General features: G+C 37.5%; 1 protein-coding gene across 1 annotated transcript in view; it reads right to left on the bottom strand.

The window, feature by feature from the left end:
* Positions 1-15,569, bottom strand: part of LOC124555773 (serine/threonine-protein kinase GL21140-like) — a 208,353-nt gene that overhangs the window by 6,348 nt on the left and 186,436 nt on the right. The window contains exon 11 of the mRNA XM_047129821.1: positions 4,013-4,080. Within this exon, the coding sequence (XP_046985777.1) occupies positions 4,013-4,080 (68 nt within the window). The remainder of the gene's footprint in view (positions 1-4,012; positions 4,081-15,569) is intronic.

Genomic DNA, 15,569 nt, shown 5'->3' with positions numbered 1-15,569 from the left:
GGCAAGTGTATGGATATTACGGCACCAGGAATTCATGCTATAATGCACCATCTTCAAGATATAAAGCAAGTTCCTTTGATATGGGGCTCACACTGAAGGTAAGAATATTGTACAGATGTTTTGAAATTTAAACATGTCTACAAATGTAAGAAAACTTCACACACTGTTGTTGTTGTGGTCTTCAGTCCTGAGACTGGTTTGATGCAGCTCTCCACGCTACTCTATCCTGTGCAAACTCCTTCACCTCCCAGTACCTACTGCAGCCTACATCCTTCTGAATATGCTTAGTGTATTCATCTCTCAGTCTCCCTCTACGATTTTTACCCTCCACGCTGCCCTCCAATGGTAAATTTGTGATCTCTTGATGCCTCAGAACATGTCCTACCAACCGATGCCTGCTTCTAGTCAAGTTGTGCCACAAACTTCACTTCTCCCCAATCCTATTCAATACCTCCTCATTAGTTACGTGATCTACCCACCTAATCTTCAACATTCTTCTGTAGCACCACATTTCGAAAGCTTCTATTCTCTTCTTGTCCAAACTAGTTATCGTCCATGTTTCACTTCCATACATGGCTACACACGCTACAGATATGATAATAGTGTCATCTGGTTCAGTACCCGGGGAGATATACGAGATCTGTTCAAAAACTTCAGGAACATTAGTAATTTTGTGCCAATGGTGTGTTGGAGCGAAATGCAGTTGGCATCCCTGCACACACCTGTGTGTAATGTGTAATTGCTGGAAGTTTCATTGTTTTATGTCTATTAGTTATTATTCAGTGCTGCATTGAGTAGAACATTTTGTCACACAATTTGTGAATTCTGAGAAGGCAGACTTACAGGAGGAATGCGTCAGTATTAAATTTTCTGTGAAACGCAAGAAAACCCCACACAAAATCATGCAGGAAGCCTATAGTGATGAGTGCTTAAGCCGTACTCAGTGTTATTGGTGGTTTAAAAATGGCCAGATGGAAGTTACAGATTACCCTTGTTCAGGACGCCCTTCGATGTCTGCCAATGACGCTCATGTCAGGAATGACAGTCAAATTGTGCATGCCAATCAAAGACTGACTGTCCAAGAGATTTCAGAAGAATGTAACATTTCAGTTGGATCATGTCTTGAAATCCTGACACAGCATCTTGGAATGCATCATGTTGCCGCAAGTTCGTCCCTTGGCTCAAGAGTCAAGACCAGATAGACCTTCGCCTCACAATCTGTGAAGAGCTTTTGGATTGCGTAAATGAGGATGGGATATTCCTTAAGAGAATCGTAACTGGTGACAAGACGAAGATCTACAGTTATGATGTTGAGACCAAGGTTCAATCTTCACAACTGGTTGGGAAAGGTCCTCCAAGACCAGAAAAATCTCATCAGGTAAGATCAAATGTCAAAGCCAAGCAATAGTTTCTTTGACTCTGAAGGATTTGTTCATCATTAATTCATCCCAAAGGGACAAACTGTTAAATCGATGTACTACTGGGATATTTTGTGACGCCTGTGACAAAATGTGAGAAGGAAACGGCTTGAAACATGGTGAGACAATACACTGGCTCTTGCGTCATAACAACACACCCACATATTCATCTTCGTTGGTGTGTGACTATCGTACAAAAAATGAAATCGCTATGCTACATCATCCTCCATAATCTCCAGACCAGGCCACTGTGGACTCTTACTTTATTTCCAAAGTTGAAAACCCTGCTGAAAGGAAGATTTGGAATGACACATGAGATAAAAGAAAGTTCTCATACAGCGCTTCATGTGATCCAGCAAGAGGCATTCAAAGATTGATTCCAGAAGTGGAAATGGCATTGGGAGTGGTGTATCAATTGTGGAGGAGATTATTTCGAAGGAGATCATGCAGAACAAGTAAAAGGTAAGCACAGATAAATATTGTAGACAAAGTTTTGTAATTTTTTGATCAGACCTCATAGAGGGTGGTCACGAACAGGTTGAAAAGCTTGTAAGGGTACCGCAGAGTAGGCTGTGCTGAGAAATAACTGTTATCAAAAAAGTTTAAAATGTTGCAGTGTTTCAGAGTTAATTAGCATTGAAGTTAGCCAATCAGGGCATTGTGCACAAAAATTCAAGTGGCCCACCACAGAGAGTGCAACCAAACATGTTCTTTGTTTCATATTCAAAAACCCAATAAGAGAGCGATACAAAAATTGGACATGCGATATAGTAAGGATTGAACCCAAGCCAAAGGCTGAGCAGTCTCATGCACCATCTACTACACTATGAGACTAACTGACACTAATCATATCTGTCGGTCTGAATTTGTGCATTGGATTGGATAACGTCAGTGCTAATTAACTCTAAAACAGTGCAAGGCATTATTTTTTTTTTTTTTAACAACTGTTTCTCAGCACAACCTACCCTGCAAAACACTTACACACTTTTCTGACTGTTTATGAGCACCATGCATATCAGCTGACATTGAAAATAAGGATGATCATCACAGATAAGTGTTACCATGAACAGTGCTTGTTGGCAAACAATTATTTATCAACACCAGAGCATGGTTTTTCACAAGGAACAGTATATGTACACAACATATTATATAGGGCAAAAGTTATTTGACAAGCAGTAGCATGAAAACAACAGATCAATCTCTAGAATTCTGAATGGGTTGAGCCCATAGCACTTAATAGTATGTGCAGGAAAGTCTCCCAAACATTAAATTCGTGTAGTAAAAATGTTCTGGTGACTTCAGTGCAGTTGTCACATGGCTTATGTACAGTAGGCCATTAGCTCACTTCAAATGAACTGGGATCATACAGAACATTCTTAACTGAGTGAAAAAGAAACTTTTACTGCTTAGGTGGCACGGAGTATGTCTGGGACAGACAAGTAGAATAATTATTTCCTCATTCGGCCTCAATAATTGTTTGGATCTTGAGGGATGAAAGATTTAAAGCAACATACTCAACTGTGGAATCAAGTGCCAGTACTTTCTATGAAGTAATATTGACGAAACCAATTAAATGACCATTCCTTAAGCACCAGAGGGTCATTATGCTGGCCCAGAAATGTGTTTTCCAATACGAATCATGATCTCAATTGGAGGAGGGGAAAAAAGGAAGGAGGGGAGCTAGTAATGTTTACCAGAATGTAATTAGTAATAAAATTTTCTCAAACTTCTAGTCACATCATGTGATTAAATGTCCAGGAGATTTCAGCTCACTGCTCCTATGCAGTTGCCACACGGTGACTTCATATGACTGCTGCTGCCATCCTTACACAAATGAACTGCTGCCTGTGTCCACACCAGTGCCATATATGGTCATGTTTTCACTGCACATCCACATCAACCTACCGATGGCTGTGTCCCAAGCTGTGCTTGGGTCTAACATGGAACACACACGATGCTCAACTGAACTATGGTGGGGGCAGGTTGTCAACACCGGTCGCGATGCAGGTGCTGCATTGTGTCGCCAGTGTTGCCCAACCGACCGTTCTGACTCCATTCATTGAACTTTATTGTCAGAGGTTGTATATAGGTACTGAACATATATAATAGGATGAATGATGCATTATTTTCATATTTCAAACAACTGCAGCACAGTTCAGATAACTTTAACAGTCATACCCTAACTGCGCTTAATTTAAGATACATGGAACAAGGAACTTATATTAGATAATTCTGATTGCAGTAAAATGACAAAATAAGAATTAACAAAACATCGTTAAGTACAAGAAACACACAATTTTCATATACCTATGCAATTTGTGAAAGCAACTAGCTTACAAGATCAACTCTTAAGTAATTTTAGTTTCGTATTCACAGTGTTTCTCTCTATGATGAGTGGGTCTGTTCTCCATATAATAGCTATTCAGCTGAGCTGGAGGGAAACAAACCAAACCAATGTTCTAATCTACATTCATTCAGATCTATTACCTAGTTTGTAAACATCAATAAAACAAGTTCCCATATAACTTGATTATACAATAATTTGTCACAAATACTGAGAGATGAGAAAAAGAAATTTATCTAAATGACATTACCTACTGACAGCCCCAGCCACACCGTCATCAAGTTGAAGTTCTTCAACACATTCATCTAGTTGTGCAACCTATAAAACAGTAGTCATTAATGTCACAAGAAATTTGCAAAATTACAAGGTGAGTATACTGACTGACACAGTGTAACAAGATATCTAGCTTTCAATATTGTTAGTTCCTTCGTCAGGGAAGAAAGAGCGATAGACTGAGTCAGAAAAAGAGAGGCATGTGACCCAGACCTCAGGTTTCAAGTGACTTGCCCCTGCTTTATAAACAATGAAAAACATTTAGCACAAAATGCTAAACATGAAAGATCAGGTAACCTGAAAATAATGCTGAGGTCCCAATGAAATACTGTGTAATTTTTCACACTGTTTTTTTTTTCTTTTAACACACAGCAAACAACATTAGATAAACAAATATAGCTGCTTTCCATCAACTCAACATCGTCAACATTCATTTATTTATTTTACTCCAAACAAAGTAAACAGGGTTTCTACTGTTTCTACGTTACCACTGGTCTTTGGGTACTGCCATTCGGTGGTAGCTGTTGTGTAAGAGCACAAGAGCATGCAAGCACCCTAACTTTTGACACCTTGCGTATTTATTGGTTATTGTTCTTTGAGTGTTATTAAATGTAATGTAAATGCTGTAATCTGAAATAGACAGCACAAAATCTACTGCGCTATGCTGCACGGCTACTCCTCTAGACTGTGTGAAACCTGGCCTTTGTGTCGCAAGCACACCCTCAGTAGTGCATGTTAAGAAGCTTTTGCGTAAGCGCAACTGGCATGATATAATTGCCTTATGGGCCAAATACATACAGATTTGGAAACAATGTGGATGGTTACGGCATGAACAGCTAGCCCCTACAAGATTAGGTCAATGCCACCAGGTGGTTGCACAGTGCAGCAGACTTTTTCTCTGTTTGTTTGGTATAAATCCCGCAAGACGTGATGTGATCTGGGCTAGATGGTACCACACTCCTCAGATATACCAATTTACTCGCTATATAGTAAAATTAGATCGAACATCAGTATGTGTTATAGTTATACTGATAGAAAAACATGCTTTGTGGGATTCTGAATGAGATGCAGTATACTAAGATTTGGATTTTATCATACAGTAATCCATTTGGCACACTGAGAACCATGATGTGTACCATTGTTGATTGTGAACATGTACAATTTATTCGTGCTTCTGACATCTGTTAATCTTATGGTGGGTCAGGTTTATACATGCTGTAGGCCCACATTGTATATATGAACAATCCTGAAAAGCTGTCTCCCTGGTTTACTTGATATTCACTTAAATGTGGGATCAATGACTGTGTGCTTAAAAAAACACGCTCCAACTTACACAAAAACATGAAACAGAAAGTATTGAAAGTTTAAACATTATTTTGTTCTTGCCCTAAACTGTACTTAATTATGTACAAAACAACATAATTCCACAACAACAATTCTTTCTTTCTTCAGACAAGGTATGCTTATTATTATTATTATTATTGCTGCAAGTGGCTGTAGTTGTATAAATGTGTTGATAAACATAACTGTTACACAGCAGACGCTATTAATTTCACTCTCTCGTATTTATATGAATCTGAAAAATTTGTGAACATGTATACTCTTTAGCCGTTACTGCTGCCAAGTCAAAACACTTTACCAGTTTTCGCAATCAGTTATGGGTGCATTGTGTGTTGAAATCTGAGAGTTTTGTGTAAAAATTGTTTTGTAGTTTTTGTTTTTAAATAGATATACCGTAATTTTTCACACAATGGGAGAGAAATAAAGTCAAAAATAAACAACTATTTTGTTTAAACTGAAAATGGAGAAACTCAGGCACGTGATAAGTAGAGATCATTAACAAAAATCTCTAAAATGTCTGGCATTGGTAACACTACACTGTCAACAATAATGAAAGAGAGATCAAATTATGGCAAGATCTCAGTGCAGTATGTTCAAGAAAAATATAAGAAGGCCCAAACACCAAGATGTAGAGACTTAATTGCTTATTTGGTTTACTTTGTTGTAACAAGTCAAGTCTCAGAACGCTCTATCATCAGAACCTTTATTGTTGGTAAGAGCTAATGAACTTTCAAAACAAATGGCTATTGTATTTTCTGCAAATTCAGGCTGCTTGAAAGATGTTTCAAAAAAAAAGGAATGGTATAGTATCAAGAAATGTTTGTAGTGAAGCTGACAAAGTTTTACAGACTATGACTACAGATTTGTAGTGATCTATATTGCACATAATACTAGGACAATGTGGTGTGAAAGATGTCTCCAAAGCCAATGAAACTGGCTGGTTTACTGCTAGTTACCCAATAAAATTGTCATCCAAGTTGTAATCATATTCAGGGGGAAATCTTTCGCCTCTAGCTGTGGACTCCAACAGCCGTGACTGTTTACTGTGTGCGTACTGCTATCAACTGTGAATTTGTTGTTTCCCCCATTGTTTGACTTAATGGAACAAAATGGTTCAAATGGCTCTGAGCACTATGGGACTTAACATCTGTGGTCATCAGTCCCCTAGAACTTAGAACTAATTAAACCTAACTAACCTAAGGACATCACACACATCCATGCCCGAGGCAGGATTCGAACCTGCGACCGTAGCAGTCGCGCGGCTCTGAACTGAGCGCCTAGAACCGCGAGACCACCGCGCCCGGCACTTAATGGAACAACTTTGATTACTGAACACATACTTACTGGCCATTAGTGCCTGGACTTTATTCAACTTAATCAGGATGTGTCTCATATTTATTTCTATTCTGGTTCACATGAATACTCCGCCATTTAGTTTGCAGAGTTATAGACAGTCTTCATTTGATACGTTCTATAAATATTGTTGGCTATAAGTAACATATAAGAGATTACACTCTAGCAGCTTACTTGTGTTGAACTAATACAGGAAAAGGGGGAGTTCTTACTATGTTCACACAGAACACAAGTTCAATGATAATAAGACAAGTAAATTTTGTAGTGACCAAGAGATAGAACTGTGTGATTTGAAGTAAGACCGAAAAAGAGTCTGTTTTTAATTATAACTGTATGTAGATCATGGGTAATGTGCTGTTTACGAAGAATCTGGATTCCTTGCTGACATCTGTCAGACAGCAGCAAGCAGTTCATAGTCTGTGGTGACTTCAATATAGATTTTTCTAGAGAATTCAGACAGGAAAAATTATTTTGAAACATTATTTAGATCCTACAATTTGAGCTCAGTAATTAACTTTCCAACAGGGGTGGATAAATTGATAATGTTTCCTTTGGTGAAGCTCAAAGCAAGAAAATAGGATCAAATACTCTTTGATCATGATGCACAGTTGGTTAGGATAAATAACAGTGTTTTACAGCATGGCTACTCCTCAGTGGAAATCAGTTAGAATAATTAATGACTCCAGGAAAAATGTTTTTAAGAATAGTTCACAAGAGATGACCTGGGTTGAAATTTGTAATGAACCAAATGCCAACACAAAATTTACTCTATCCCATTATAAATCATACCATTATTTGAAAATAGCTTTCCACATAAGAAAATCAGAAAAAATATTAAACAGCCATGTAAAAAAGAAGAAAAAAATTAAAGCATCTTGTGAAAGGAAAATAGAAATGTGTCTGTTGGCAAGAACAAGTACAGATCCTGCTGTAGTAGCACACACAAAAACTACTCAAAGGTACCAAGGAAAATTATTAAAAATCAAGAAACATGCACATAATGCCAGAAAACAGTAATAAGGCTATTTAGCATTCAGAAAAATGAGATACATGACAACCAGCCACAAATCAGGATAACAGCACTATTAAACTGAATGGCAGGACTATAAATGATGTGTCACACGCAGTAAATATATTTATCAATCATTTCTTAAGTACAGTAGAAAGTACAGAGACAAACAGTTCAACAGAAAAATCACAGTACCACACTGAAAAAACAATTCTCATAACATTCAATCAAAGGAACTTATCAGCAACTTCTCCCTGTCAAATTAAGGAAATTATATATTCTCTTAAAAATAAATGCTCATCTGGTTCTGATGGTGTTTCCAATGAAGTACTACAAATTTGTTTCCATAAAACAAGTCTGATCTTATCTGAAATATGTAATGCATTACTAACTCACGGCATTTTTCCAGAGAGACTGAAATATGCCAGTGTCAAAACCCTTTTTAAGAAAGACGATAGGAGAGATGTCAATACCCATCTGTTTCACTGCTGATATCAATTTCCAAAATTTTTGAAAAGGTGATGTATTCTATAACTGTATCTCACCCGAGCAACAATAACATCCTTAGCAAATCACAGTTTGGATTTCAGAAGACTTTCTCTACTGAGAATACTGTTTATATGTTCATTCACCAAATTTTACAAGCATTAAATAATAAAATAGCACTGGATGGTATATTCTGGGACCCATCTAAGGCATTTGATTGCATGAATCACAGTATTCTCCTAGAGAAAATGTAGTTTTATGGGATAGATGGATAACGTCATACCTAACCAAATGAATGCAGTAAAGTTGTACTTAGTAAATCAATCACTGTAGTTAAGGGAAATTATTCTGACTGGGGATCAATCCAAGCATAAATACAGAAACAGAAGAAATGGTAAAAAATGTTCTTAAAAGTATCAGTGACTGGTTTTCTGCTGATGGTATCACTCTCAAATTTAAAAAGACACAACATATTCAGTTCTGCACATCTATGAGAACTACACCAATGGTAAGTGTAACGTAAAGTGAGGAAATAATAAATAATAAAAGCCTTAGATACTGATGAGAATTCAAACTGGGAAACTTTGAACTCCAAAAACAACTCAGTACAGACACATTTGCATTTCAAATCACTGCAAATCTTAGGGGAGACATATCAGTAAGTTGATATATTTAGCATATTTTAATTCAATAATGTCATGAACCACGGAACTTGCCACTGGTGGGGGGGCTTGCATGTTTCAGAAATATAGATAGCAGTACATAGGTGCAACAACAATGGAGGGGTATCTGTTGAGAGGTCAGACGTGTGGTTCCTGAACAGGGGCAGCTGCCTTTTCAGTAGTTGCATGGGCAACATTCTGGATAATTGACTGATCTGACCTTGTAACATCAATCAAAATGGCCTTGCTGTGCTGGTACTGTGAATGGCTGAAAGCAAGGGGAAACTACAACCATAATTTTTCTCGAGAGCATGCAGCTCCACAGTATTGTTGAATGACGAGGGCATCTTCCTGGATAAAATATTCTGAGGTAAAATAGTCTCCCATTTGGATCTCCAGGTACGGACTACTCAGGAGGATGTTATCATCAGGAGAAACAAAGGTGGCATTCTGCGGACTGAAGTGTGGAATGTTAGATCCTTAAATGAGCCAGTAGGTTTGAATCTTTAAAAAGGGAAATGGACAGGTTGAAGTTATATATAGAGATAATTAGAGAAGTCTGGTGGCAGGAGGAACAGGACTTCTGATCAGGTGAATACAGGATTATAAATACAACATCAAATAGGGGTAATGCAGGAGTGGGTTTAATAATGAACAGGAAAACAGAAATGTGGGTAAGCTACAACGAACAGCATACTGAATGCATTATCACAGCTAACTGTACAAGAAGCCCACACCCACCACAGTAGTACAAGTTTATATGCCAACTGGCTCTGCAATGAAGAGTTTAAAGAAATGCATGATGAGTTACAAGAAATGTGACAGGGGGCTGGTATTTGATTTTAGGAAAATGAAGACAAGGAATAATAGTAGGTGAATACAAGCTAGGGAAAGGAATGAAAAAGGAAGCCACCTGGTAGGATTTTGCACAGAGCATAATTTAATCATCAGTAACACTTGGTTTAAGATTCATGAAAGATGGTTGTATATATGGAAGAAACCTGGACACACCTGAAGTTTTCAGCTTATTTATATAACAATAAGACTGTGATTTCAGAACCATATTTAAAATTTTAAGACAGTTCCATGGGAAGATGTGGACTCTGACCACACTTTATTAGTTATGTACTGTAGATTAAAACAGAAAATTCCAATACGGTAGGATATTAAGTAGATGGGACCTGGATAATTTGAAAGAAGCAGAGGATGTCGAGGGTTTCACAGGGAGCATTAGGTAAGGTTGACTAAAACAGGGGAAAGGAATACAGTAGAAGACAAACTGGTAGCTTTGAGAGATGGAACAGTGATGGCAGCACAGGACTAAATAAGTAAAAAGTCAAGGCCCACTAGAACTCCTTGGGTAACACTGGATTTAACTGATGAAAGTAGAAAATATAAAAATGCAGCAAATTAAACAGGTGAATGGGAAGATAAGTGTCTATAAACTGAGATTGACAGGAGTGCAAAATGGCTAAGCAGGGATGGCTAGAGGACACATGCACGAGTATCAAGAGCTCAGACGGAAAACCAGTCTTAAGCACAGAACGGAAAGCTGAAAGGTGGAAGGGGTATATAGGGGGTCTGTACAAGGGAGATGAACTTGAAGGCAATATTATAGAAATGGACAAGGACTTAGATGAAGAGGAGAGGGAGATATAGAATAAATGACCACGAACTTGTAAGGTCCTTAGACTACCAGTTTCCGTCAGCAATGACCATCTTCAGATGTGCAGCAAAACATGGAAAAAAAACACAGGTATAGCTAGTGGATTGTCTGCATCTTAAAACAATAAAATTGGTCTTAATGAAAAGTATTACTGAATACACAAGGAAAATGTGCTTTAAACATGATGAGGAACATCTGTTTTAAAAACATGTCCCAATACAATGGAGCCATAGTGGCATCATCAAAAGATAAACACAAAATCAGCCTAGCACTGTTGTATACATTTAAAATATTGTATACACTAGGCCACAGTGTCAACGGAGTCGGCCTGGTAACAGCAGTACTGTTCATAAACTGCTATACAGTAACCACAAAATTTTTGTGTTGTAAGCTCATTAGATGCTGCTAATGTTGGTGTACACATATTTGTCAGTTAAATAACTGTACGGTATGGAATAAAAAGAATACAATATGTAAAGCCTATAGTGAGCTCACCAATAGTAAAATGCAATAAATTAAAAACACAACTAAAGTTAGACTGTTAAAAAGGAAATATGGTAGCTAAGTGACAATATTTCCTATGCGCTCTTGGGGTGAATTTTAGATAAAAATACGGTATAATGATATACATAAGAAAACGCTTATGGAGCAAACAGAACAATATCAAAATCATAAAACAAATAGGGAAAGAAGCCACATGGATGAAACAACAAGCTATAATAAGTAACCAGTGCCCTCTGTTGGTGTGACTGCCAGAATGCTGCACAGTTAAGAAGTGGTCACAGGAACTTAACTGCCAGAGGGACCCTCAAATCATGACACGCTATTCCACAAAAAGAATGGCAAAACACTGTACCACTTACTTAGTAATATCTTGTTAATGAAATGTATTATATAAACAGAGAACACGGGACTGCAATACTGTCAGAACAACTTGACAGGGAACTGAAAGACCTAAGTCAAAACAAGGCCCCAGGAGTAGAATACATTCAGTCACAACTACTGATAACCTTAGGAGAGCCAGTCATGACAAAATTCTTCTATCTGGTATGCAAGAAGGATAAGACTGGTGAAATACCCTCAGACTTCAAGTAGAATACAATAATTCAAATTCCAAAGAAAGCAATTGCTGACAAGTGTGAATATTACCAAATTGTCAGTTTAATACATCACAGCTGCAAATTACTAACATGAATTCTTTATACAACAATGAAGAAACTTGTAGAAGCTGACCTGGTGGAGTATCAGATTCCATACTGGAGAAATGCAGGAACACTTGAGGCAATACTGACCCTAAAACTTACCTTGGAACGTATCTTAAGGAAAGGCAAACCTAAGTTTACACCATTTGTAGACATAGAGAAAGCTTTTGTCAGTATTGACTGGGATACTCCCTTTGAAATTAAGAAGATAGAGGTTAAATACAGGGAGAAAAAGGTTATTTACAACTTGTACACATATGAGATGGCAGTTATAAGACTTGAGGGGTGTGGAAGGGAAGCAGTGGTTGAGATGAGAGTGAGACAGGGTTGTAACCTATCCCTGACAGTATTCAATCTGAGCTAGCAGCAATGGGAAAATAATAATAATAATAATAATAATAATAATAATAATAACAGGGTGTATATGTGGACAGGGAAAAAAAATTCCTGGATTTTCCGGTTAAAAATACACTTTCTCCCGGGTGACAGTATATTTTCTCTTATCAATCCTTTGAATGGTTATGGTTTTATACACGGCCGTACAATTTCCCGGCACTTTCGAAAAAGAAACTCGGGGAAAAATACACATTTTGGAAGTATCTTTGATGTGCAGCAACATGTACGCTGCGTATTTTCGTATTACGAAAGTATAAATTGGAATTCCACCAAACACCGCATGTTACTTTCCGAATCATTGAAATCGAGATTTAGAAACACTTTTGTAAGCTGTTCGTAGCTCATGTCACGTGATCTCTCCAGCCGATGACAGCGGATATTCAGAGCATAGGACACGTGATATAGTCAGCCAACAGCAACATCACTGTTAAGTAGTGCGAACACACAAACAGGGAAAGTTAATAGTTTAAATTAATATACATAGTGTTGCTACAAGAAAAGCAAAGCTGTCACATATAATATTGGTCCCTAAGGTTAATAAGCTTCAAGAGAAGCTAAGCTTTTGCATATACTGTTGATCTTTTTTGCGCGTGTTACACTTTAACATGTATCACACATATGTGCCAGTAAAATTTTTAATAATGAGATTAATGTCTGATCTTCAGGGTTCGAAATTATTCTAAATGGCTCGTCATCAAAGAGTTGATTTTTAAATGAGAGTCAAATGCTCTGTGATTTAATAAATTCATGATACATTCTTCCACATAGTTCAACTTACGTAAAAGGATATTTACTTTGAAAGTAACGAATTTCAAACCACTATGTGCAATATTTTCCCGCGACCTGTTAAGAAATAGGTTCGTTTCAGCACATGACAGAGAGCGCAGATAACAGGCGACACCGCGCTTGGGTAGCTATCATGATGTAGGAAGCCTGTATGTAAGTACTTGTAAAACATTGAAAGATCATACATTATGTCATAAAAGAAACAAGACATCAGAGGATACTCCAAGAGCATCGGAATTTCGTGGACCACACTAAAATGTGCATATTTAAAATGTATACTTAAAGGGCACATTCGTATGTCCATATCTCCAATGAATTAGACCTCGACCTGATATTAAGCTTTTCAGTGTGGTTTTCGGGGTGTAAATTTTCTTGGAGCACCAGTACTGTATTACATCATGTTTGGTTCTTTATTATGGCATAATGCCACACGTGCTACAAAATGAAAACTTGCACTTGAAATGCAGCGAACAGTTGAAACTAGCCCATAGTATGGAATTAAACACTTCATTTCAAATACATTGACTGTCTCTGTGGAAAAGGTTAACAAAAGTCAAATTTCTTTAGCAAACAGCCAAAGATAACGTCATTGTTCCACAAAGCGATTAATGCTTGACTGTCAAAAAGGTGGAAATAAAACAAAATCTAAAACTAATGAAATATTTCAGCCTTCCGTAATTATGTGAATGTGTTAATTCACTTGATAGCTCCCGACCACAGATATCTGTTTTGTTTTCATTTAACGTGAGAGTAAACGAAGGGAAAACAGCAAAATCACTAAATGTAAACACGGGCCACGTGGAGACTACCCACTATAACTCAGACTGCTCTGCACATCAATCCCGGATCTACGACACTTGCGAACCGGGTCAATACTAAAAAAAAATCGAATTTTCAAAATATGTTCATCTTGTAGCGTACATCTTTCTGGAAAGTCTGAAACATAAAACATATGTACTCGAGGAAATATAAGACACATTATTTGGTCTTCAGTATGCCAAAGTGCAGTGCCATGCCTCTTCATAAAGCATTTTTCTACCGCACGTCCAAACTACATTCAGGAGAGTGGAAATTGAAATGTCCTGTGGTGCCTCTCCTGCTCCCAGTCGGTCGGTTTGACAGCCTGCCCCTCTTAAAAAAAAACAAATCTCGCAATTAATAGCGGATGGGATTATTTGTAATCGAGAGAACAAGAACTCTTCAGAAAATCTGAACTCTTTATTGCCTATTAGTTAATAACTTGCTGTTTTGTGTGACATAAAATTAAATATAGGATATATAAAACCAATACTGACAAGAGATAAGCAAGAAATTACACATTTCTTCAAACCTTAGCTCCTAGCATTTTTTCTCTCTAATCTTGCTGCAGCTTTCTGTGAAAGAATCTATTACCTCATCGAAGTTCATCAAGCATTTTGCTACATTAAAAATAGAAATGTTGTTATCTAATACTGAAAAAGCTATTAATACAAATAATAGCTAAGACTGGTGTGGTTTCTCGATCTGATTACGTCTATTTTGTCACTGTGTGCTAGATAACGAAATAGGCCTTTCTAATATGGCAGCAATTTTGTAACACACCAAATAAACAAGACTGTTTTGGCACAAATGGCCATTTCTATAACACAACAGAATATAATCCACAAAGTACCAATGTCAAACGCCTATAAGGCCTACTACAAGCAAAATGTTTTATGTTAGGAAATAGTTTCACATTTTACTCATACGCACCAGCTTCTCAAGCATGAGATCGAAAAGTAGTATTACGAAATTTTTACATAAATTTGGAATCGTCTTATTCTTCCATAATTTGTGTGAGGTCCCCGTTTCTTCTCCTTCCTCATTCTAACAAACAGTCTTGTCATCACCAATTCTGTAGCTATTGCTGCCACTGTCAACATTTGTTTGCCGATTAACTTCACTAACCTTGCCAGAATCACAGGTTTAGTTATTTCGCGATTATTTTCCGGTTAGGTGTTATTACGTGTTCGTACAACACGTTTTCCGCGTTACTTCCTGAATAGAACATACGCGGCTGCTAGCCGGGGACTGTCCTATTGGTCCTTACTAGTGTAGCGATCTGGCCCAAAATTTTGTGTCAAAATTTCATTTTCTTGGATACACCGAGAAGATAATATGGAATCTTTCTCACCTGTTATTCCTGTCAGTCATTTATTTCCATTCTGGTAGTCTGAATCTAGGGATTTCGCTAGTAATTATAACAATGCTGATCATTCGCAAACCTAATCAACCATTTAATCATACAGCGATTGGCATCCATCCTTTCGGCTTTACTCCCTCAGCTTGTATAGCCCCGTCCCCTTTTCGTCTGCGGAAAGTTTATTTCTAGATGTGACGAGGATTCTCCTGACAGAGACATCACGTACACTATGCATGCATTCAAAAGTTGAATCATAAGTTCATTCAGAAATCAACTTAAAATATGTTCAAAAATATTCAAAAACCAACAGGGAAGCATTTCAAAATCATACGAATAATCGATAGACAAACGTGCGCTGGGTGCTAGGGGCTTTATGAAACAATTTTTTTTCCTCAAGAATATGAATTTGGCGCCCCCTTTTCCCAGTAGCATCTAGCTGCTTGCACAGCCAACAGCCACCTTCCTGTGGCCA

This window comes from Schistocerca americana, chromosome X, assembly GCF_021461395.2.
Source record: "Schistocerca americana isolate TAMUIC-IGC-003095 chromosome X, iqSchAmer2.1, whole genome shotgun sequence".
NCBI classification, from domain to species: Eukaryota; Metazoa; Arthropoda; class Insecta; order Orthoptera; family Acrididae; genus Schistocerca; species Schistocerca americana.
This window is presented reverse-complemented; position numbering and strand designations above follow the sequence as displayed.